This window comes from Salvelinus alpinus, chromosome 11 (assembly GCF_045679555.1).
Source record: "Salvelinus alpinus chromosome 11, SLU_Salpinus.1, whole genome shotgun sequence".
Lineage (NCBI taxonomy): Eukaryota > Metazoa > Chordata > Actinopteri > Salmoniformes > Salmonidae > Salvelinus > Salvelinus alpinus.
This window is the reverse complement of record NC_092096.1, coordinates 48,668,495-48,695,597: the sequence shown is the minus strand read 5'-3', so window position 1 is coordinate 48,695,597 and position 27,103 is coordinate 48,668,495. Positions and strand designations below refer to the sequence as shown.

Below are 27,103 nucleotides of genomic sequence, written 5' to 3'. Positions count from 1 at the left end.
GCAGGGCTCCAGACAACCACGGATAACAAAGGGAAAACCAGTCACATCGCAGACACTGACATCCCGGACACGCTAAACATAACACAGTGCCACCAACCGGGGCTGCTTCCGAGGACTGTGGGCTCTCCTTCTCGGTGGCCGACTTGAGTAAGACATTTCAACTTTTTAACCCTCGCAAGGCTGCCGACCCAGATGGCATTCCTAGCCACGTCGTCAGAGCATGCGCAGACCAACTGTCTGGAGTGTTTTTACGGACATATTCAATCTCTCTCTATCCCAGTCTGCTGTCCCCACTTGCTTCAAGATGTCCACCGTTGTTCCTGTACCCAAGAAAGCAAAGGTAACTCAACTAAAAGACTGTCGCCCCGTAACACTCAATTCGGTCATCGTGACGTGCTTTGCGAGGCTAGTTAAGGATCATATCACCTCCACCTTACCTGACACCCTAGACCCACTTCAATTTGCATACCGCACCAATAGATCCACAGACGATGCAATCGCCATCACACTGCACACTGCCCTATCCCATCTGGACAAGAGGAATACCTATGTAAGAATGCTGTTCATTGACTATAGCTCAGCCTTCAACACCATAGTACCCTTCAAGCTCATCATTAAGCTCGGGGCCCTGGGTCTGAACACCACCCTGTGCAACTGGGTCCTGGACTTCCTGACGGACCGCCCGGACCGCCGGTTGGAAACAATAACTCCACTATGCACAAAGGTGCCCCACAAGGGTACGTGCTCAGCCACTCTTGTACTCCCTGTTCACCCATGACTGCGTGGCCACGCATGCGTCCAACTCAATCATCAAGTTTACAGATGACAACAGTAGGAGGCCTGATTACCAATAGGAAGGAGCTGATCGTGGACTTCAGGAGACAGCAGAGGATGCATGCCCCCATCCACATCGACAGGACCACAGTGGAGAAGGTGAAAAGCTTCAAGTTTCTCTGCGACACACATCACTGACAATCTGAAATGGTCCACCCACACAGACAGTGTGGTGAAGAAGGCACAACAGCGCCTCTTCAACCTGAGGAGGCTGAAGAAATTAGTCTTGGCCCCTAAGACCCTCACAAACTTTTACAGATGCACCATTGAGAGCATCATGTTGGGCTGTATCACCGCCTGGTACAGCAACTGCACCGCCCACAACTGCAGGGCTCTCCAGACGGTGGTGCGGTCTGCCCAATGCATCATCGGCGGCACACTGGCTGTACTCCAGGACACCTACAGCACCCGATGTCACAGGAAGGCCAACAATATCATCAAGGACATCAACCTCTCGAGCCATGGCGTGTTCAACCCGCTATCATCCAGAAGGAGAGGTCAGTACAGGTGCATCAAAGCTGGGCCCGAAAGACTGAAAAACAGCTTCTATCTCAAGGCCATCAGACTGTTAAATAGCCATCACTAGCCAGTACCTGCCTTGAACTTAGTCACTGTCACTAGCCGGCTACCACCCGGTTACTCAACCCTGCCGCCCTATGTCCTGTACATGGAATCACTGGTCACTTTAATAATGTTTACATACTGTTTTACAAATTTCATATACTGTATTCTACTCAATGCCCTCCTAATTCAACTATTGCTGTATATATACTATTCTACAGATAAACTAAATATTCTTTCAACATACTGTCCATAATGTCTATAAAGTCTATACATCCCATCACATATATATATATATTTATACTCCGGACTCTGACATTGCTCGTCCTAATATTTATATTTTTCTTAATTCCATTATTTTACATCTGTGTATTGTTGTGAATTGTTAGATACTACTGCACTGTTGGAGCTAGGAACACAAGCATTTCGCTACACCCACAATAACATCTGCTAAATATGTGTATGAGACCAATAACATTTTATTTTATCTACGTACGTGCGTGTGTGTGTTAGAAACCAGACCACGGAGTGAGAAGCAATGGAAAGTATGAGCTAACACCCCCACAGTCACCCTGGTCCAAACCATTCCATGGTGTGTGTGTGTGTGTGTGTGTGTGTGTGTGTGTGTGTGTGTGTGTGTGTGTCAGTAAACCTGGTTCAAACCCCTACATGGAGATGACCATATTTATGGAATTAATAAGTGTTATCGCCCCTCGCTCTATTATTCCATGGTTACCGTGACTACAGGTGAATCAGCCATGCTCCAGGCCTCAGCAGGAGAGACTAGCAACAAGCTCTCACAGTCTCACTGCAGAATGAACCATTTCTCCAAACGTCAAATTTCCAAGTTGCTCCAAACCGCAGGTTCAATCCCAGTAGGGTTGTCACGATACCAGTATCATAATGCTAGGATACCGGATTTTCCATGGCAAAAAGTAAAACACAAAGCAGACTAAACTCTTTTAAAAACATGCTGTATGTAAAACATTGTGTGCTATGGTTTGGAAAAGAAACAAATGTGATTCTGGGTGACAACATAAGGCTCATTTTCCCCAAGAAATTAAATCCGCTTCATGTTTTGTTTCCTTGCCACGATACTGCTGATACTGGTATCGTGACAACCCTAAATCCCAGCTCCGGGCAGTCTTTTTGAGTTTCTTATTTTTGCCCCTAGTGGAGAGTTTTGACGGAGTCTCCCCGGTGTTCTGGGGACCTGCAACAACGTAACATTTCTACTTGAATCTGGAGTGATCTCTCGGAGATAAGACCACTCTGAGAATACACACACACACAGCAGACACTATCCAAGCTGACTGAGCAACTTCGTTCAAGGTCATGATGGGGAGTGTGTGTGTGTGTGTGTGTGTGTGTGTGTGTGTGTGTGTGTGTGTGTGTGTGTGTGTCCTTCCAGAGGAAGTCAGTGAGGCAGATTGACAGGAAGTGATCTCAGAGGTCCGCCAGGGTCAGTCGTCCCCGCCCGTCCCCTTGGTCTGTCCCCCAACTCTGCCCCCGCTACAACCCAAAGACCCCAGCAAGGAGGTCACCACACACCCGTCCTACCCGAGCTCACACACACGCCCCAGTCTTGCTCTCTAACCCTAACCCTAACCCATAAACCTACACACGCAGATGGCACAAACACAAACACACACACACACACACACACACACACACTCACACACAGAAGTCCTTCATCCTCTGGCCGAATCAACTGAGCTTACAGTACAACACACAGATTCTGAGTCTAAACCGATTTCTAAAGGATAGCTGGACAGTTTGTGTACTGGCTGGCATGTTGAAAGCAAAGACATATATACAGTAGATACACTATATACACAAATGTAGTGGACAGCCATTCAAATGAGTGGATTAGGCTATTTCAGCCACAGCCGTTGCTGACATGTGTATAAAATGAAGCACACTGAAGGGAAATCTTAACGCTACAGCACACAGTGACATTCTAGATGATTCTGTGCTTCCAACTTTGTGGCTATAGTTTGGGGAAGGCCCTTTCCTGTTTCAGCATGACAATGCCCCCGTGCACAAGAAGGTCCATACAGAAATGGTTTGTCGAGATCGGTGTGGAAGAACTTCAATGGCCTGCACAGAGCCCTGACCTCAACCCCATCGAACACCTTTGGGATGAATTGGAAAGTCGACTGTGAGCCAGGCTTAATCGTCCAACATCAGTGCCTGACCTCACTAATGCTCTTATGGCTGAATGGAAGCAAGTCCCTGCAGCAATGTTCCAACATCTAGTGGAAAGCCTTCCCAGCAGAGTGGAGACTGTTATAGTAGCAAAGGGGAGACCAACTCCATATTAATGCCCATGGTTTTGGAATGAGATGTTCGACGAGCAGGTGTGCACATACTTTTGGTCATGTAGTGTATCCATTTATTTGTTCCTCAGTAAAGGATTACTGTGGCACAAAATTCGAAGAAATATTTTAAGCCTATTTAAGAAAAATGTTTCGAGGACATCTTTCCATCATGCTGTTGTGTGATTTGATGTTTCAGAAAGCATAAACAAATGGCAAAAAGGTTTGTGCCACATTTGTGAGAGCACTAGAAGAAACGCTTACGGAGAACGTATGAACGATTCATTAAGCCTGTATAATCTGTCTTTCATTAAAAGTGTGATCTGACAGACTAAAGTTGTATCCCATCTATTAGGATGTAAGTGCTTCTCGATACTCTTCTCTTGTCCCATACACGTGACCCAAATGGCACCCTATTCTTGTGCACTATAGGTCCTGGTCTAAAGTACCGCACTATGAAGATGGTGCCATTTGGGACGTAGCCATTGCGATGTGAGTCAGAGAGGAGTTAGTTACTAAATGTATCACAGTATCGCAGCTGGGGACTAGGGCAACACGCAGAGGAATTATAACACACACACACACACACACACACACACACACACACACACACACACACACACACACACACACACACACACACACACACACACACACACACACACACACACACACACACACACACACACACACACACACAGAGGAATAAGAAGACAACAGTTCTAAGGCATTAACATCTCCCATTGAGGATGTTCTTCCTGATGGGACATGAAACAACAGGGAGTGTGTCGTGTCAGAACTGGAAGTCACAGACCGAGTCCTCAAATAGCACCCTATTCGCTCCCTAGTGCGCCACTTTTGCCTCTGGGCCCTGATCAAAAGTAGTACACTTTGTAGGGAATAGGGTGCCATTTGGGAGGCAGTCCCAGTGTGTCGTGGTGTTACGTACAGAGTAACATTTTAAGTGATGTACATGCCATGTGTGCTTAAAAGAGCATTTTCAATTAGAATGTTTTGCAGTTGACATCAGATTATTGTCATGACTAGTTACTGCAAAAGGTGCTGAGCAGAGAACTGTAGCCAAACAAAACGAGTTCCTTAGACAACACAATGCCTGTAGGCTTACGTCATGACAGATTGACCACATTGACCTTTGAACGACTGTGAGAACATTAAAAGTTTTAATAATGGTCTGCATCAACATGACTTCTCTGACTATCTCCATCTCTACCTCTCCTTATCTTTTGCTCTCTCCTTCCCCCCCTCTCGCTCACTCTGTCTCTCTCTCTCTCTCTCTCTATCCCCTTCTCTCTATTCCCTTCTCTTTCTCAATCTCCCTCTATCACTATCTATTTCTCTATGTCCCTTTCTCACTACCTGTTTGGGGTTGTTTAGGGTACCAGTTTGGGGTCATTTGGGGCATCCGTTTGGGGTTGTTTGGGATATCTGTTTGAGGTTGTTTGGCGTTACTTTGGGTGACCTGTTTGGGGTTGTTTGCGGTACCTGTTTGGGGTTGTTTGGGGTCCTTTGGGGCATCTGTTTGGGGTACCTGTTTGGGGTACCTGTTTGGAGTTGTTTGGGGTGAGTAGTAGGCCCTGGAAAAAACATTTCACTACTAGTCCTTAATGCTCGAATCAACAAAGGCATATGTGACAAAGTATATGATTATAATAATGTATATAAAACATTGTACTGTACATGTAAGTGTAGCCTACCTAAGAAATTAAGTGGTGTTTTTGGTCTAACAGTAATGTTATAATATGTTATTATATAAACGCAACATGCAACAATTTCAAAGATTTTACTGAGTTACAGTTCATATAAGGAAATCAGTCAATTGAAATAAATTCATTAGGCTCTAATCTATGGATTTCACATGACTGGGCAGGGCTGCAGACATGGGTGGGCCTTGGAAGGCATAGGCCCACCCACTTAACTGCCAGGCCAACCCACTGGCGAGCCAGGCCCAGCCAATCATAATGATTTTTTTTCTCCACAAAAGGCCTTTATTACAGACAGAAATACTCCTCAATAACAGGGATGTAAACAAATTTGTGCACAACATTTGAGAGAAATAAGCTTTTTGTGCTTATGGAAAATTTCAGGGATTTTTTATTTCAGCTGACGAAACATGGGACCAACACTTTACATGTTGCGTTTATATTTTTTGATCAGTGTAGAATACTAATTCATCATTAAGTGATCTTGTGAGACATTGTTTCTGCTTTGATCTAAACTTGATTAAATGAGCACCATTCTGAGCGTCGCTCCGGCATCACTAACGTTACACTCCTGTAGCAGTAGCCTATGTGTAGGTCTGCAAGAGCAACTTCAAGAAGCTCCTCATGAAATATATTTGTCATCTTCATTTAGAAGGTTTTGGCTGCAATTCCCTTCGCCAAACACACCATCACAATAAATGTAATTCTACATTTCAAAGGAAATAACTATATCTCACGTGGGATTTGAACATGCCGCAAACGGCGAAAAACACCAGGAACCTTCGTGTTTTAATAACGCTGAATAGCAGATCGTGCCATTTGACTTCTATTAAGAACGCTCTCATGGAAAAGTGTTCAATCACATCAAGTTTAAGATCTTTGATAGGCTGATGAGGAGGTGGTTACGGGAAATAATCACTGGAACCTGGTGATGTTAGCATAGGGCTAATGTGTGACAGGTTATCTGATGGGACCAGCTACAATGTAGCATTCCATCACGCGATACCATGTCGACGATTTTAATAGGCTGATGCTAAAACCTAACCTTGAACTTAAACTTAAACTTTTTCCAATGTTTGCAAGTATGGCCCCAGGGAGACCAGTCACACACGCAGAGCTACAGAACAGTTAGTACTTAAGACTCTTTTAAGACTCCATTTTGCTGTGAGTGGAAGAGTCAAAGTTAAGAGAAGATTTGTTCCCCTATTACTAGGGGAGATGATAAGACTAAACTGAGCAGCTTTTCTGTCATTGAAGCTTAAAAGTTAAGTCTAAATGGACCCGGCAACTTGGTATAGTCACATCAAACACACATACTGTGCAGACAATCACACACACACACACACACACACACACACACACACACACACACACACACACACACACACACACACAACACACACACACACAGATTACTTCCAGAGCCCATTGTATCGGCGGGAGGTTGACAGGAAGCAGTTCTCCATCCACTTCCTGTCCAGTTCCTGACCAGACAAGACTAATAAACCTCAGACGTAGATATACAATATATAGAACTCACACACCACCCTTTAATGCATCTGGAATTTCTATCACAAAAAGGTGCTTGTTGGTTAGGTATCACATGGAGAACTATTGCAAACGTTGAAAAACCTAAATTTGAATGACATTCTGAAATTCTGTTTTAACTGAATAATCTTGGGACTGATCAATGTTCTATGAATTCTAGATCTATGCTCCAAGCCAGTTGCAGACAAAAGTGAGAGTAGTCCTGTATCCTCATCCACACCCAAGTCAAATAGATAAGACACACAATTGAACTACATGAAGGGAGGCCAGGGTTGAGACACTCACTCACTCCCTCCCATCTAATATAAACCGCAGCTCAGACACAGGACATGATGGGATAAACTGTTCTCTACAGACAACAGCCTGGAGACAATACAGTTAATAACGGAAATTATAAGATACTAAATGATTAGAGAAGAGAGGGGGAGGGAGGGAGAGAGAGAGAGAATACAGTTAATAATGGAAATTAGAAGATACAGAATTGACTCCTGAATGCCACAGCGGTCTAAGGTACTACAGGCATCACTGCAGACAGTTCGATTACAGGCTGTCACAACCGGCCGTGACCGGGAGTCCCATAGGGCGGCGCACAATTGGCCCAGCGCCGTCCGGGTTAGGGGAGGGTTTGGCCGGGGGGGGGGCTTTACGTGGCTCATTGCGCTCTAGCAACACCTTGTGGCGGGACGGGCGCCTGCAGGCTGACTCTGTCGTCAGTTGAATGGTGTTTCCTCTGAAACATTGGTGCGGCTGGCTTCCGGGTTAAGCAGGCGGGTGTTAAGAAGTGCAGTTTGGCGGGTCATGTTTCGGAGGACTTGACCTTCGCCTCTCCCGAGCCCGTTGGGGAATTGCAGCGATGAGACAAGATCGTAATTGGATCGCAATTGGACATCACAAAATTGTGGAGAAAAAAAAGAAAAAGATACAGATTTACTAGAGGAGGGGGTAGATGGAAAGAGAGAAGGAGGGCGAGGAAAGGATGTGGGAGGGAAGGGGGAGGAAGGGAGGAGAGAGAGAGACAGTTAATAAAGGAAATGAGAAGATACTGAATTATTAGAAGAAAGAGTAGATGGGGGTAGATGGAGCGAGAGGGGGGAGGTAGGGTGGAGAGAGAGAAGAGAGACAGGGAGAAATAGAGAAAAGGAGGAGTGGGAGAGCGAGAGAGGGTGGGGCAGAGGCAGCCATGAAGGACCACAGAAAGAAGATCTGGTACCACACACGCAAGCACAGACATACACACAGACACACAGACTGACAGAGCCAAAACATAGGGATACCACTGGGAGAGTGTCACATGGAGGTCAGAGCCATCGTTTACACACTAACTCAATTCAGAAATACACACACACCTCCTCCTAAGCACTTCTCCATCCTCCTCTCCTTGTTCCCTGCTTTAACCCTCATCGAGCCTCCTCTCCTCCTCCCTCCATAATCTCTCCCTCTATCCCTACTATTGGCTCTTTAACTCTGTCTCTCTCCTTCTGTCTCTCTCATCCATCTTTTCTTCAGTGTCATTATATCTGTCAGGCTAAGGAGCGTGATGAGGCTGCATTTAGAAACTCGTTTGCATAAAAATTCTATGAGCTTTAATTTCTATCCCATTCATTTTTATAGATAATTACCGAGAAGGATAGAACGACATGGAAAGTGTGTGTGTGTGTGTTAAAGCCACATTAGTCCTACCCCTGGCACATTGTCTTCAGTGCAGTGTGATATGGTGAAAGCTGAGCCTGTGGTATGTGGTTCTATAGTATAGTTAGAGTTATTATAATGACTAGCTGGGGTCTAATGGAATGTTCTAATGTACTGTTGGAATCTCATGGTGGAATACTGTTACTCGTCCAAGGGCCTAAACGGTGTGTGTGTGTGTGTGTGTGTGTGTGTGTGTGTGTGTGTGTGTGTGTGTGTGTGTGTGTGTGTGTGTGTGTGTGTGTGTGTGTGTGTGTGTGTGTGTGAGGCAGTGACCCCAGTCAAACTCGGTCACCTCAACACGTGTATGTAAGGATTCCTAGAGTTCAGGGGTCAAGGTGAAAGATCTTAACTACATTCAAATGGTGTGTATTCCCTCATCACGCAGAAAGCCCTTCAGTAGGACTCTCACACACACACACACACACACACACACACACACACACACACACACACACACACACACACACACACACACACACACACACACACACACACACACACACACACACACACACACACACACACACACACCAGTAACATGTGACTGTGAGGTATCCGCATGGGGACTTGACATTCATACTGTAGCAACAGGGCCTAGCTCTGTAGGAACCATAGAGATACATAGAGATACAGCTTTATGGTAGAAACATCACAAGACCATCTGTCAGAATGTCAGAGTGTTTACTCACTCCAGAACTTTCAACCTTGAAAACAATAAAATATTAACTTTCCCGCCTAAGAAAAACAAATTAGTGGAATGAATATTGGCCATATACCACAACCCCTCTGGCCTTATTAAGTACAACACTGTAATGGTCTTACAGAAGGGTTAAACAACAATAAAACAGAGTGACTGTCCCTGACCGAGTCTGTAATACCAACATGTTTCAAGCTGACCACCATAGTCCCTGTGCCCAAGAACACGAAGGTAACCTGCCTAAATGACTACCGACCCGTAGCACTCACGTCTGTAGCCATGAAATGCTTTGAAAGGCTTGTCATGGCTCACATCAACACCATTTTCCCAGAAACCCTAGACCCACTGCAATTTGCATACCGCCCCAACAGATCCACAGATGATGCAATCTCTTTTGCACTCCGCACTGCCGTTTGCCACCTGGACAAAAGGAACACCTACGTGAGAATGATGTTCATTAATTACAGCTCAGCGTTCAACACCATAGTGCCCTCGAAGCTCATCACTAAGCTAAGGACCCTGGGACAACGGGAGCCCCTCAGGGGTGCATGCTCAAGCCCCTCCTGTACTCCCTGTTCACCCATGAATGCATGGCCAGGCACAACTCCAACACCATCATTAAGTTTGCTGACGACACAACAGTGGTAGGCCTGATCACCGACAACAACAAGACAGCCTATAGTGAGGAGGTCAGAGACCTGGCCATGTGGTGCCAGGATAAAAACCTCTCCCTCAACATGATCAAGACAAAGGAGATGATTGTGGACTACAGGAAACGGAGGACTGAGCACGCCCCCATTCTCAACGGTGCTGTAGTAGAGCAGGTTGAGAGCTTCAAGTTCCTTGGTGTCCACATCACCAACAAACTATCATGGTCCAAACACACCAAGACAGTCATGACGAGGGCACGACAAAGCCTATTCCCCCTCAGGAGACTGAAAAGATTTGGCATGGGTCCTCAGATCCTCAAAGAGTTTTACAGCTGCACCATTGAGAGCATCCTGACTGGTTGCATCACTGCCTAGTATGGCAACTGCTCGGCCTCCAACCACAAGGCACTACAGAGGGTAGTGCATACGGCCCAGTACACCAAGCTTGGGGCCTCTATACCAGGCAGTGTCAAAGGAAGGCCTTAAAAATTGTCAAAGACTCCAGCCACTTTAGTCATAGACTGTTGTCTCTGCTGCCGCACGGCAAGCAGTACCGGAACACAAAGTCTAGGTCCAAAAGGCTTCTTAACAGCTTCTATCCCCAAGCCATAAGACTCCTGAACAGCTAATCAAATGGTTACCCAGACTATTTGCATTGTCCCCCAACCGCACCACCTATTTTACGCTGCTGCTACTCTCTGTTTATTATCTATGCATAGTCACTTTAACTCTACTTACGTATTACCTCAATTACCTCAGGTAATCAAATGGCTACCCAGACTATTTGCATTGTCTCCCCCCCACCCCCTATTTTCCCTGCTACTACTCTGTTCATTATCTATGCATATTCACTTTTGTGTATAGCCTCGCTACTGTTATTTTACTGCTGCTCTTTAATTACATTTTTTTTTAACTGTATTGTTGTTTAAGGGCTTGTAATTAAGCATTTCGGTGTAAGGTCTACACTTGTTGTATTTCAGCGCATGTAGAGAGAGAGAGAGAGAGAGATTTTGGGGAAATGAAGGCATAGATACATTTTTCAACCCTTTTCCTTCTTAAAAAATAGGCATAAGTAAAGGCTTTGATTTCTGGATAAACATATGGAAAACAGATCTACATAAAAACACAATCATGTTCACGTAAAGACCCCTGCCAACTAATATAGTTTGAGAAATTGTTTAAGTATTGCCTTGTGCCTCGCATTTCTCTCCCTCATGAGGAAAGCTCACAGAAGTAACAAGTAATGGTAGATCTATTAATTAGTTATAGTGATAATACTGATATCATATTTTTGGGATGAATTATTCATAGAATAAAACTCGTAATTCCATCACCAAAAATCAGTAATGGAATTACTGCAGCTGAATTGGTCAAAACAGTCACAAAACAGACACAGTTGTGTCACCTGGTACTGTTCTCCCTTCCACTGGAAGCTCATAACTGTTTTCTTTATTTTCTCTCGCTCTCTCTGCCTTTCTCACTCTCCAGTTAATGTCACCTCTCCCGGATCCTACTGACACCTACCCACGAGCCCCCTCTCTTTCCATTTACTGCAACCAGCATCCTCACCCACCGAGCACCGACCGACACTGGACATCCATTGACGTTGAAAAGTCGTGGAAATTTGGTCAGTTCACCCTGGCCTTGATGTTAATGTCCACAGACAGACCGGACCAAATCTGAACAAGAACTGAACTATCATAGATGTATGTTTCACCAGTTTGAACAGCACCGTACAATACAGTGAATAGAGCCCAGTAGAGAACAGTACAATACAATGAAGTAAAGAAAAGTAGAATATAGTAGAGTACAGTATATCGTACTGTACTGAATTATACTTTACTGTATTGTGCTGGACTCTACCCTACTCTGCTGTATTGTATTGTATTGTACTGCACTGTACTGTGCTTTGCTGTATTGTATTGTACTGCACTGTACTGTGCTTTGCTGAGCAACGTTGTGATGTCCAAACTTGTGAAACATGAGGAGAATGACAGTCGTATCCATAATGATGCATTTCTGTGTGGTACAGATCAGGGACCCATGATGTTATTCCGTTACCAAAATTCCGTTACCGGGTGTAAATCCACTTTAGACCTCTGCTTTCCAACCCGAGCCCGACGGGCCCCAACATTATACATTGGGTTAGGGCCGGGTAGGCCCTGTTTTTTCCATCAATAACTAAGTTACGGGTAGGTCTTGGGTATGACTAAATTGATCACTGACATTTTTGACGCCGAGCCATTTGCTCGTGCTCTGCTGCACAGTACAGTCATATCTGACTAAGATCGTAACGCGGCAACAGAAGCGCTTCATCCTCGTCAAATATAAAAACAGGAGAGATTATTTCACGAAAATAACAACGTTTTGTCGGTGGTTTAGCTCCGAACAGCTCAATGCTCTCTCACGTCTCGTCACCGAGCAGAGGAGCCCAAGCCGAGCCGTTGCTATGGATATTCGTCGACCAAGAGCCGCCATTGCGCAGAGAGTGCATGCGGATCGAGCTGGGAGTGAGTGACAGACAGAGAGGAGCAGCTAATGGATTTACTAACTGAGGAGGTTATTTCTGATTTCGCTTTAAATTTGGCAGACGCAATCGGGCCTGGGTATGGTAGGGCCTTAAAATGTAGGCCCACGCAGGGCTCTAATTCACTTCACTTATTGTAGTTCAATAACCAAAGTATATATTATTCAAACTCAAGGTGCCATGTCATAGCTGACACCCAATTCCTCCTGCAGACATCGGAGCAGATATTTAACTTTTTAGGTTTTATTAAACATGGTGGCATAAAATCCTGAGGGAGATTTTATCGTAATTTCGTTACCAAAAATGTGCATCTGCATCAGTTATTCCACAAAATTCGTTTTTGTACATTTTTCAGTGGAAATTGTTCAACTTTCAAATCAACGGTTTTTCTTTGGCATACACTTCAAAGGGAAAAAAACAGAGTCAAAGCTGTAATTCCGTCACCGTGGAATTGCCCTTACCTCACTGATACTCCTCTGTACAAACACACATTTCTCAGAGCCAGCAGTGTTTCATATCTTGGCATCGTAACTCTCATTCCCGATCAATGAGACGCTGACTCCTTTTCCTTGCATGACTTGGACAAGAAAGGAGATCTCACGACACGCCACTGTTTCTCATGTATACAATAAAGCTTACAACCAACATTACAGCTTTTCTCATCTTAGCATGAGAAGTGAAGTGAAGTGCTAGTTTTCACATAAGAAGACAGAAGGCTCATGCCATTTAGTGGTGAAGTCCAATATAACAACAAACACATGACTTCGTACAGCTTTTTGGGTCTTTCCAACTCCGATCCACAGTTTGACTTCAACACACACACACACACACACACACACACACACACACACACACACACACACATACAGAAACACACACACATATACAGAAACACATATACAGACAGACGCTGCTGCTTTCGAATAAGCTAACATTCCTAAGCGTTTCTTATAATGATAAACACCCTACTCCTCGTGCTAGGTTGTTCCAAGCGCCGATTCCGAAATCCCTACATTCCCAGGCAGCCTTACCTGACCTGGTCCGTAAAACTTCCAGCTTCTCCATGTCTGCTTCCACACTTACTCACTCAGTAGGAGTGGGAACGGGAAGCGAGAGGGGAAGAGGGAGAGAAAGAAAGAGAGAGACGCTCCAGACTCTGAGGTAAGTCTTGTGAGTCATTAACTGACTGAAGCTAGGAGTGTGTCAGCAAGAATGAGAGAGAGAGAGAGAGAGAGAGAGAGGAGAGAGATTTCTCTAGTATGTCGAGGGGAGAAAGAGAGGAAGTCAATGGTGCCGGCTCTGTTCACACCCTCCCCTCCTGTCTCCCCCCATCCTCCCCCTTCCCTCCCTCTGTGGCCATTGTCATCGCTGCGCTGCTTTTCCCTTCCCTTCCTCTCTAACCCTTTCCTGAACCATTTCCTGAGCACACTGGAGGTGACGGATAACTGGCCAATAGGGAACCTGGGTGTGTGTGTCCGCAGGAATGAGCGCACCACATAAAAACATGACCACGACAAGAATCAGAACATGGCTGTAAAACCAAAAGAACACGTCGAGAAGCAAAAACAACCAAACTAACAGATAATAACTTGGTGTGTGTGTGTCTGCAGGGTTTACTATGCATCCACACCATGGGGCCGGTACCCACATAGAAACACACACACACACACACACACACACACACACACACACACACACACACACACACACACACACACACACACACACACACACACACACCCACACACAGAACATGTTCACTGATGAGAGTGTTGGAGGAACTTTACCAACCAAACTAAAGAGGCTAACCCTGTGTGTGTGAGTGAGTTAATTGTGAAATTCTTCTTTGAAGCGTCTGCAATCAGCGCTTTCTACAGCCAACACCAAACGCATGTCTGAGTAATCAGCAGATCATCTTATTCTCCTGACTCTACACGTGTGTGTGTGTGTGTGTGTGTGTGTGTGTGTGTGTGTGTGTGTGTGTGTGTGTGTGTGTGTGTGTGTGTGTGTGTGTGTGTGTGTGTGTGTGTGTGTGTGTGTGTGTGTGTGTGTGTGTGTGCGTGCCATATGAAGAAACATTGAGGCTTAAGACTTGGTCAGTATAGATAATATAAGTATTGCCAATGTATTCGCTTTCAAGAGCATGTAAAGTACATCAAAAGGAGAGAGAAAAGGAGAGAGAGAGCGAGAGAGCGAGAGAGGAATAGAGAGAGGGACAGACAGCCAGAAGACAACAGTCTCTCTAAGAACACATAACACCCTGAACGATACCTCCCCCCCCCCCCCTCTCTCTCCCTCTTCCTTCCTCACCCCTAAGATAAAAGGGCTAAGATAAAAGGATATGATAGGCTACAGCCACAACAACGGTATGATCTATGGCATACAGACAGCATATTGTATACATACAGGGTGGAATCTGTACAGCAACAACTCACTTACTGGCACTATGGGACAAACTCACTAACATATACACACACACACACACAGTCAAATGTACTCCCTAACACAGTCAGTGGACAGTGGATTTACATTCCTGCTATTTACATTCGATGTCTGTGGGACAACACTATGACACACCCTCTATGCCTGCAGCACATAGACCAGGTGACCAAGGATACACACACAGACTTTCCCTCATACAGATACACATGTAGACCTCTTGTTCACACACACGCACATTCACGCACACAGGTGTGTGCACGCAAATCACTCTCACTCACGCACAGGAACACACACACACGACTGAACAAATGTACACACACACACACAAACACACCAGTCATCAGCAGAGAACCATTCGGCATTCAAACTGCTTTAACACCTGAATGTTGCCATGGCAACAGAAGCCTGCTCAGTCACTCACACACTCATTCTCAATCATAGAGCTGGGCGATATCGCGATAAATTGCCGGAATTGATACAATAGCGATAAATAGAACCATAAGTTCATAACGTTAATGTATTTTTATTATCCTTTAAACTACTACTACTACTACTATTGTAGTTTGATGGTTGTAGCCATCAATTGTCCCATTAACAATCAGCCATATTAGCAAACTTATTTCATTTCAAATGTCAAATTTCTCTAGTATAGGCTATTTATCATAGTGAACGATATCAGCAAAATGCCTGCGATAAGTGATCGGAATGGTCGGTGTCGCTAATTTTCGATTTATCGTCCCAGCTCTACTCAATCACACTCGTTCCCGCCCTCCCTGCACCATCCATCCATCCCTCTCCCCTCTCTCTCGCTATCTCTGGAGGGTGCTGGCTACACAGTGGATGAGAAATTTAATTGGTCTGAGAAAATGTAAATGGAAGTCGTGTGTGTTTGTTTGCTAGTGGGAGTAGTGTGGTGTGTGTGCGTGAGTGAGTAAGACGCAGAGAAGGCATTTTTCACAACGGGACACTAACAAAAACACACAGCTATCAGGTTCATCATCATCATCTTCTGGAAAACCGTTGTACAGCAGCAGAGAGAGATGGAATCACAGAGAGACTGCATAACCTACAGTCAGCCAAATATATAATAGGGTTGGGTAGGTTACTTTCTAAATGCAATCCATTACAGTTACCTATCAAAAAAAAAATATCAGTAATGCAACTTTTAGATTACCGAAACACAATCTGATTACTTTCCGTTACTTTCCCTTTAACGAGGGTTTTCCAGGAGCCGAGTCCAGGTCCTACTTCGCGCCCAGAAAAAAAAATAAAGTGCGCAGCTCTCACTCCAAGAGGTTGTGTTCAATCCCAGGACGAGATAATCAAGTCATTTCTGCTCTCACTTCCGCATGACACCCAGGGGAAGGCGTATGACGTGTTTCTACAGTCTTAAGTGACATGCCCTTTTATAGACAAGCTCTTGAAGAGAGACATCGATTTTGGAAATCTCACTTCTGGATAGGAAATGGGCTGTAAAAAGAGTTCTGTTCCACTTAGAGAAATAATTCAAACGGTTTTAGAAACTAGAGACTGTTTTCTATCCAATAGTAATAATAATATGCATATTGTACGAGCAAAAATTGAGTAAGAGGCCGTTTGAAAATGGGCACATATTTTCCAGTTTTTCAATACGCCCCCTGCAGCCATAACAAGTTAAGTTACTTTCCCAAGTTTCTGACTTGTGATCAGACTCGCTCAGGTGGAACAAACTTGCGCCTTTTTTTCAATGCTGAATTGAATGTCATTGAGAAAAACGAAAGATGTCATAATATATATTTTTTCGCAAACATCCTTTCTAAATTTAAAAGTAATCCAAGAAGTAATCGCACGTTTTTTTTTAAGTATCTGTAATCTGATTACAGGTACAGTTTTTTGTAATCATGTAACTGACCACGTGAAATCAGTTACACCCCAATCCTGTATATCCAGTTGAAGTCGGAAGTTTACATACACCTTTGCCAAATACATTTAAACTCAGTTTTTCACAATTCCTGACATTTAATCCAAGTAGAAATTCCCTGTTTTAGGTCAGTTAGGAACACCACTTTATTTTAAGACTGAGAAATGTCAGAATAATAGTAGAGAGAATGATTTATTTCAGCCTTTATTTCTTTCATCAAATTCCCAGTGGGTCTGAAGTTTACATACACTCAATTAGTATTTGGTAGCATTGCCTTTAAATTGTTTAACTTGGGTCAAACGTTTTGGGTAGCCTTCCACAAGCTTCCCACAATAAGTTGGGTGAATCTTGGCCCATTCCTCCTGACAGAGCTGGTGTAACTGAGTCAGGTTTGAAGGCCTCCTTGCTCGCACACGCTTTTTCAGTTCTGCCCACAAATTTTCTATGGGATTGAGGTCAGGGCTTTGTGATGGCCACTCCAATACCTTGACTTTGTTCTCCTTAAGCCATTTTGCCACAACTTTGAAAGGATGCTTGGAGTCATTGTCCATTTGGAAGACCCATTTGCGACCAAGCTTAAATTTCCTGACTGATGTCTTGAGATGTTGCTTCAATATATCCACAAAATTTTCCATCCTCATGATGCCATCTATTTTGTGAAGTGCACCAGTCCCTCCTGCAGCAAAGCACCCCCACAACATGATGCTGCCACTCCCGTGCTTCATGGTTGCGATGGTGTTTTTCAGCTTGCAAGCCTCCCCCTTTTTCCTCCAAACATAATGATGGTCATTATGGCCAAACAGTTCTATTTTTGTTTCATCAGACCAGAGGACATTTCTCCAAAAAGTACGATCTTTGTCACCATGTGCAGTTGAAATGGCGGTTTTGGAGCAGCTACCTCTTCATTGCTGAGCGGCCTTTCAGGTTATGTCGATATAGAACTTGTTTTACTGTGGATATAGATACTTTTGTACCCGTTTCCTCCAACATCTTCACAAGGTCCTTTGCTGTTGTTCTGGGATTGATTTGCACATTTCGCACCAAAGTACGTTCATCTCTAGGAGACAAAACGAGTCTCCTTCCTGAGCGGTATGACGGCTGCGTGGTCCCATGGTGTTAATACTTGCGTACTATTGTTTGTACAGATGAACGTGGTACCTTCAGGCATTTGGACATTTCTCCCAAGGATGAACCAGACAATTTTTTATCTGAAGTCTTGGCTGATTTCTTTTGATTTTCCCATGATGTCAAGCAAAGAGGCACTGAGTTTGAAGGTAGGCCTTGAAATACATCCACAGGTACACCTCCAATTGACTCAAATTATGTCAATTAGCCTATCAGAAGCTTCTATAGCCATGACATCATTTTCGGGAATTTTCCACGCTGTTTAAAGGCACAGTCAACTTAGTGTACGTAAACTTCTGACCCACTGGAATTGTGATACAGTGAATTGCACAAAGTAGATGTCCTAACCGACTTGCCAAAACTATAGTTTGAGTGGTTGAAAAACGAGTTTTAATGACGCCAACCTATGTGTATGTAAACTTCCGCCTTCAAACACACTACATGGCCAAACGTATGTGGACACCTGCTCATCGAACATCTCATTCCAAAATCATGGGCATTAATATGGAGTTGGTCCCCCTTTAATATAAAAGCTTCCACTCTTCTGGGAAGTAGTTCCACTAGATGTTAGGGACTTGCTTCCATTCAGCCACAAGAGCATTAGTGAGGTCGTGCACTGATGTTGGGTGATTAGACCTGGCTGGCAGTCGGTGCTCCAATTCATCCCAAAGGTGTTCGATGGGGTTGAGGTCAGGGCTCTGTGCAGGCCAGTCAAGTTCTTCCACACACCGATCTCGGGACTTATGAAGAATGGGTGGTCCTGTGGCTCATCCAGCTGGTCCTGGGACTGAGTTCAAACCTGTTCTACTAACACACTGAAGCCTCAGGACCAGAACATCCAATCAATCAGAATAAAACAAATTACAACACGGTCAGAACAAAATTACATTGCTTATTGGGAAACAAGCAAAAGCACAAAGCAAAATGCAGCGCTATCTGGCCCTAAATCGACAGTACACCATGGCTAACTATTTGACCATGGTTACTGATCAAAACCTTGACAAAGTACAGACTCAGTGAGCAAAGCCTTGCCATTGAGAAGGATAGACACAGAAAAACCTGGCTCCCTGTAGAGGAAAGGCTGTGCAACCACTGCACAACAGCAGAACTTGAGACAGAGCTGCATTTCCTGACTAAATGTCAAAAATATAAAACAATTAGAGAGTGTCTTTTCCCTAAATCTGAAACCCTTTCAGAAACCCTTTCATGGACCTCTCTGATGAGGATAGGCTACCCGTCCTGTCGGGCGAGGACGCAGAGAGCTGTGAGTTGGCAGCGCACTACATTGCTGCCTGCCATAAGATGAGGGACAGTGTCTGACAGACCAACCAACCTGCACATGTCCTCTATGCTTATTGTTCAATGTATGGTTATTTTGACCCTTGGTTATTGTTGTCCCGTTGACAATTTTGATTCTTACTTTTTTAATATTGTAAATATCCAAAGTAAGCTTTGGCAATATGTACATTGTTACATCATGCCAATAAAGCAAATTTAATTGAAAAATTGAGAGAGAGAGAGCGAGAGAGAGAATATGCATGTAAATAAGCAACAGCTGAAGATAAGGCAGATTTGGCAGCCAAATATGAGAGAGAGATGCAGGGAGAATGATGGAGCGAGAGAAAATGATGGAGCGAGAGAAAATGATGGAGCGAGAGAGAGCGAGAGCACGAGAGTGAGACGGAGAGCGAGAGAGAGAGAGAGAGAATATGCATGTACATAAGCAACAGCTGAAGATAAGAAGACAGTTTTGGCAACCAAATATGTGTCCCCCTGCCACAACCTGAGGGACCGCCAGTGAAAAGTGCAATGAAACAATAGTATTTCCCATGTTGTTTTGTTTGGGCTTTCATACCATATGGCTTTTCAGTCATGTTCATTCATGTTAAAACGACTCCACTACTATTTAGATGTGTATTTATTATGGATCCTAAGGCAGCAGCTACTCTTCCTGGGGTCCAGCAAAATTAAGGCAGTTATATACAGTTTTTAAAACATTACAATACATTTCACAACAGATTTCACAACACATTAAGTGTGGGCCCTCAGGCCACTACTCTACAACACAAAATCCATGTGTACCTGTGTGTATCTTGCGTATGTTATCATTTGTGTATGCGTGTGTCCGTACCTGGGTGTGTGTCTTTTCACAGTCCCCGCTGTTCCATAAGGTGTATTTTTACCTGTTTTTTTTAAATCCGTTTTTACAACTTGCATGAGTTACTTGATGTGGAATAGAGTTCCATGTAGTCATGGCTCTAAGTAGTACTGTGTGCCTCCCGTAGTCTGTTCTGGACTTGGGGTCTGTGAAGAGACCTCTGGTGACATGTCTTGTGGGGTATCTGATCTGTGTGCTAGTAATTTAAACAGACAGCTCGGTGCATTCAACATGTCAATACTTCTCACAAATACAAGAAGGGATAGTCAATGTCTCCTCTACCTTGAGCCAGGAGAGATTGATATGCCTTCTGGGCCAATTGTAATTTTCAATAGTCCCTCTTGCTGGCACCTGACCACACAACTGGACAGTAGTCCGACAAAACTAGAGCCTGTAGGACCTGCCTTGTTGATAACAGTGTTAAGAAGGCAGAGCAGAGCTTTATTATGGACAGACCTCTCCCCATTTTAGCTACTGTTGCATGCATCAATATGTTTTGACCAGGACAGCTCAAATTGCTAAATTTCCACATTATTCATTACAAGACTTAGTTGAGGTTAAGGATTTAGTGAATGATTTGTCCAAAATCAATACTTTTAGTTTTTTAAATATGTAGGACTAACTTGCCACCCATTCTGAAATTGACTGCAGCTCTTTGTTAAGTGTTCCAGTGATTTCACTTTATGTGGTAGCTGACGTGTATAGTGTTGAGTCATCAGCATACAAAGACACTCAGAGCCAGTGGAAGGTCATTAGTAAAGATTTTTAAAAGTAAGGGGCCTAGACAGCTGTCCTGGGGAATGCCTGACTCTACCTGGATTATGTTTGAGAGGTTTACATTAAAGAACACCCTCTGTGTTCTGTTAGACAGGTAACTCTCTATCCACAATATAGCAGGGGATGTAAAGCCATAACACATACACCACCGTTCAAAAGTTTCGGGTCACTTAGAAATGTCCTTGTTTTTGAAAGAAAATCAAATTTTTGTCCATTAAAATAACATCAAATTGATCAGAAATGCAGTGTAGACATTGTTAATGTTGTAAATTACTATTGTAGCTGGAAACGGCAGATTTTTATGGAATATATACATAGGCGTACAGAGGCCCATTATCAGCAACCATCACTCCTGTGTTCCAATGGAACGTTGTGTTAGCTAATCCAAGTTTATCATTTTAAAAGGCTAACTGATCATTAGAAAACCCTTTTGCAATTATGTTAGCACAGTTGAAAACTGTTGTTCTGATTAAAGAAGCAATACAACTGGCCTTCTTTAGACTAGTTGAGTATGTGGAGCATCAGGATTTGTGGGTTCAATTACAGGCTCAAAATGGCCAGAAACAAAGAACTTTCTTCTGAAACTCGTCAGTCTATTCTTGTTTTGAGAAATGAAGGCTATTCAATGCGAGAAATTGCCAAGGAACTGAAGATCTGGTACAACGCTGTGTACTACTCCCTTCACAGAACAGCGCAAACTGGCTCAAACCGGAACAGAAAGAGGACTGGGAGGCCCCGGTGCACAAATGACAAGAGGACAAGTACATTAGAGTGTCTAGTTTTAGAAACAGACGCCTCACAAGTCCTCAAATGGCAACTTCATTAAACAGTTCCCACAAAACACCAGTCTCAACGTCAACAGTGAAGAGGCAACTCCGGGATGCTGGCCTTCTAGGCAGAGTTCCTCTGTCCAGTGTCTGTGTTCTTTTGCCCATCTTAATCTTTTATTTTTATTGGCCAGTCTGAGATATGGCTTTTTCTTTGCAACTCTGCCTAGAAGGACAGCATCCCGGAGTCGCCTCTTCACTGTTGACGTTGAGACTGGTGTTTTGCGAATCAGGAGGATAGAATTATGGTCAGATTTGCCAAATGGAGGTCAAGAGAGAGCGTTGTATACATCTCTGTGTGTGGAGTTTTTTTCCCTCTTGGTTGCACAATTGACATGATGGTAGAAATTAGGTGAAACGGATTTAAGTTCGCCTGCATTAAAGTCCCTGGCCACTAGGAGCACCGCTTCTGGGTGAGCATTTTCTTGTTTGCTTATGGCCTTATACTTCTTGTTGAGTGCGGCTTTAGTGCCAGCATCAGTTTGGCTACGAATAATATAGATGAGAACTCACTTGGTAGATAGTGTGGTCTACAGCTTATCATGAGGTAATCTAACTCAAGCAAGCAATACCTCGAGACTTCTGTGATATTAGACATCGCGCACCAGCTGTTATTGACAAATAAACACACACGCCGCCCGTCGTGTTACCAGACGTAGCTGCTATGCACCCGAGTGGCGCAGCGGTCTAAGGCACTGCATCTCGGTGTTAGAGGCTTCGCTACAGACCCTGGTTCGATTCCAGGCTGTATCACAACTGGCCGTGATTGGGAGTCCCAAAGGGTGGTGCACAATTGGCCCAGTGTCGTTTGGGTTAGCTGGGGTAGGCTGTCATTGTAAATAAGAACTGACTTGTCTAGTTAAATAAAGGTTAAATAAAATGCAGAAGTGGAAGTCATCATTGGATACGATGGACTACCATAACAATAATGGCGTGGAGAGACCGAGACTTTGCTTGTATAAGGTTGTCACTGTGTGTTCTGTGTGTGTATATGCCTGTCCCCTTTACAGCAATAAGGGGATACAGAAAAAAAGTATTCCTTGTCTTATTCTCCTCCTCTCTCCATCTGTTCCCACTCTCAACCCAGCTCTCTTCTCTCTGTTCCAAATCATTGCTCTTCCCTCTACATCTCAGCCCCTCTGCTTCTCTCTCCCTCCTCGTTTCCTTCCCTTCTTTTCCTCTCCTCCTTTATCAGTAAACCAGGGAATGAGGGGACAGATTTGCGTACTCATCTTTTCTCCCTCTTCCATCTCCCCCCTCTCCTACCCATTCCCGCTCTTGCTTTCCAACTCTCTCTCTCCCTTTCATTTTTTCATCTCCCTACTCCCTCTCCACCATCTCCTTCTCCTTCCCTCTCTTGCTCTCCCACTGTCTTTCTGTCTCTCTCTCTAACAAGATCTCACGGTTTTAATAAACCTCCTGCTTTGGGCTGCATGTGTCAATGTGTAGTCCATACATGCATAATCTATGAGCAGAATTAGTGTCTTACCTCAATTAGCCACGAAATCCCTAGTTTGAAAGTGACTTTTCTGGAAGCTGTGCGCGCCATTTTGAGCTCTGCAAACTTGGACCATGTGGGCCACCCCCCTAGTAATTAGAGTTCCAGCCCATGAGGTTCAGCCCCTTGCCATTTGAGTGACAGTTAGCAGGAAGGGCCCAATGGCTCAGTGGACACAGCAGAGAGAGCGAGAGAGAGCAATGAAGTGGTGCACATATCTGCACATATGGTGACGTAATACGCAAATTTCAGGGACCACTTTGGGTCGTGAGCGGTACTTTCAGAACTACCGGCTAAAAAGTGTACAAAAGTACCGGAGAAAGTCTTTAAGATAGGCTAAGTGTTAAGGTTTGGGATAGGGTAAAAAAAAAAAAAAAAAAAAAGTGTCTACCACTGGGATTGAGCACACAACCTTCAGATCTGGAGTCATGGGATTACACCCATCTGCCAACCCCATCCACAATGCCCTGGCACAACCCAAGTGTACTTGATGATAATAGGGCTCACTGTTCCCCCATAGTGGCCGGTTTTGAAGGAATTTCCCGACTTTCTCTGGACATGGACAGAAGTCCAATTTTGAAGTCAATCTTGAGCGATCTGGCCGCTCTCTCTTCCTCTCTCTCTCTTCCTCTCTCTCTCTTTCCCTCTCTCTCTCTGGATGAGAGACAACACAGCATAGACAGTATAATTAAAAACCCTGTAGTAATCCAGCCATGCAGTACCAAAAGCACTGACGCAGGACCTTCACACACACTTCGATACACTTTGAGATGATGGAATTCAGGGAGAGCAAACAACAAGAATGTGACACTGTCCAGACGCTGATGGAAGAGGCATTTCCAGGAGAGCTGTGCTTCAATAGAACAGTTGAGACAGATGTTAAGACAGAACACTGAACAAATGACACAGACCAACGATGCCCTGCAAGAGGAGCTGCGTGTGGTAAAGGTGGAGCTGCAGCAGAGCGAGAGGGATATCCATGCCCTCTGTCAGCAGCTTCTAACCATGCCACCAACAGAGCAGCCCCATCAGCCTGTTAGAAGCCAGGTACTCCTGAACCCAGTGCAGCCTTCACCCCATCTGCTTCACAAGCCCCTCATCCTCTTAGGGTCCACCCTGACCTGCCAATTTCCCAGCGTGCCACAGTATACCCTGACCTGCCAATCTCCCAGCCTGCCACAGTATACCCTGACCTGCCAACCTCCCAGCCCGCCACACCCTACCCTGACCTGCCAACCTCCCAGCCTGCCACAGTATACCCTGACCTGCCAACCTCCCAGCCTGCCACAGTATACCCTGACCTGCCAACCTCCCAGCCCGCCACAGCCTACCCTGCCTTGCCAACCTCCCAGCAGTCTGACCATGTTCACCCGAACACACCTCCAGTGAACAGGGGACAGGATCCAGTTCAACCCAGCATACCTCCCAAAACTGCAGTTCTGATAGACTCTAATGGGAAGTATCTGGAAGATAGGAGACTACTTCCCAGACGGCTAAATTCTGGTGTCCCTCTACTGACAGTGCACTACAACTGCATGAAAACGCTGACAACCGTGTCCGACATACTGGGACAAATGCGCACAAAAGGAGAAAGAGTGGATGAGAAAGGTGGCAGAGAAAGCACACACCCTGTTCCCAAGGACAAACATGATTATATTCCCACTTTTACCAAGGAAAGATCTCCCCTGGCAAATGATCCTAAATGTCAACCAAAAGAAATCACCATGGACTGCTCCTCGCTGACTACCAATGTCAGAATCTCTCACCACCACACCCTGACATGTGAGCTCTTGTACGACCATGTACACCTGGACCATAAGGGAGTCAGAGTCTTTGACAAGGCCCTGAAGGATGCCACGTTAGGCAGAGTTCCACAATCATACCAGGCCAGCAACAGAGCTCCCCCACCTCCTCGCTATCCAAGGAGAGAGATTAGGCCAATCTCATCTCAGCTGAGCTAGACACAGACATCTCCAGCCACTACAAACATGTCCAAGCCCAGCGGCGCAAGACCCAGACCAGCTTAGCCCGGCGGTGCCAGAACCAACCCAGCTCAGCCAGGCGGTGCAAGGACCAACCCAGCTAAGCCCAAAGGTGCCAGAACCAGAACCAGCCCATCTCAGCCCCCCACAACCCTTCATAGCACTGGACTGTACTCTAGGGGTAGGACAAATAGTGGCCAATAGGAGGGTACCCCAGCCTAGCCCATATCTCAGCTTTACTGCCAGCCCACATATGCAGAGGCAGCCTCTGGTAAGAGACAAATAGACCCTTCAGCCAGCGGACAGACAACCAGACCCGGCTCGCCTCAGCACAGCTAAAATCAGACCCGGCCCATCACAGCACAGCTCAACCAGACCTGGCCCGCCTTAGCACAGCTCTACCAGACACGGCCAGCCTCAGTACAGCTCAACCAGGCTCGGCCCATCACAGCACAGCACAACCAGACTCGGCCCATCACAGCACAGCTCTACCAGACTATCACAGCACAGAACAACCAGACCCGGTCCATCACAGCACATCTCTACCAAACCTTTTCCATCACAGCACAGCTCTACCAGACCAGGCCCACCTCGCAGCTCTACCAGACCTGGCCCATCACAGCACAGCTCTACTAGACCAGTCCCACCTCAACTCAACCCAGCTCTACACAGCATCGACTACTACCCTAGGGTCTGACAAAACTCTGTTGAGGGTAGTGCACCACATGATGCAGTCCACACCATGTACCATTCACATCATCAGCCCTCATATGCAGAGAGTTTGGAGCTTCACTAGCCACACTGCCGTTCACACCACCCTCCTCAATTCCCCCCACAACCTCCTGTGCACACCCAGAAAGGGCCATTGGCAGCCACTCCGGTCCCCTGCAGCAGCTCCACTCCTTCGGGGGGAGCTTCATTCAGGGGAATCTGCTCAGCCAAAACTGCTCTCCCAGTTCCCGCCCCAGCATGCACCGACTTGAGGGAGGTCTGTCAAATGCTCAGTCTGCTCTGCTCTCACGTGGTTGGCCAGAGACCTTGGCAAGGTATCAGCTCACTCAACAAATAGCTGCAGATGACCCTATCCCTGTTAGCTCTGATGGGAATGAGCCGAATACCCGCTCTGACTTTAAATCTCGTAGAGGGTTTGGGCTAATGCACCTAAATCAAATCAAATTGTATTGGTCACATACACATGTTTAGCAGATGTTAATGCAAGTGTAGCGAAATGCTTGTGCTTCTAGTTCCGACAGTACAGTAATATCTAACAAGTAATCTAACAAATTCACAATGACTACGTTATAAACACAAACGTAAGTGGATGGAATAAGAATATGTACACATAAATAAATGGATGAGCGATGGCCGTGCGGCATAGGCAAGATGCAATAGATGGAATAAAATACAGTACAAACATATGAGATGGGTAATGTAGGATATGTGAACATTATTAAAGTGGAATTATTTAAAGTGACTAGTTATACCTTTATTAAATCAATTTATTAAAGTGGCCAGTGATTTGAGTCTGTATGTTGGCAGCAGCCTCTCTATGTTAGTGATGGCTGTTTAACATTTTGATGGCCTTGAGATAGAAGCTGTTATTCAGTCTCTCGGTCCCAGCTTTGATGCACCTGTACTGAACTCGCCTTCTGGATGATTGCGGGGTGAACAGGCAGTGGCTCGGGTGGTTGTTGTCCTTGATCTTTTTGGCCTTTCTGTGAAATCGGGTGCTGTAGGTGACCTGGAGGGCAGGTAGTTTGGAGAGTCTTGCAGTTGAGGGTGGTGCAGTTGCCGTAGCAGGCGGTGATACAACCCGACAGGATGCTCTCGATTGTGCATCTGTAAACGT

General features: G+C 45.0%; 1 protein-coding gene across 4 annotated transcripts in view; it reads right to left on the bottom strand.

The window, feature by feature from the left end:
- The window catches only part of nhsl2 (NHS-like 2), a 147,620-nt gene that overhangs the window by 46,594 nt on the left and 73,923 nt on the right, over positions 1-27,103 (bottom strand). Inside the window, exon 1 of one of the 4 annotated variants that reach the window (XM_071333327.1) lies at positions 13,577-13,796. The exons of the other annotated variants lie outside the window; for them this stretch is intronic. Coding sequence (XP_071189428.1) covers positions 13,577-13,610 — 34 coding nt within the window. The 5' untranslated portion in view covers positions 13,611-13,796. Of the gene's footprint in view, positions 1-13,576; positions 13,797-27,103 lie in introns of those variants that run through there. 4 annotated transcript variants of the gene reach the window in all.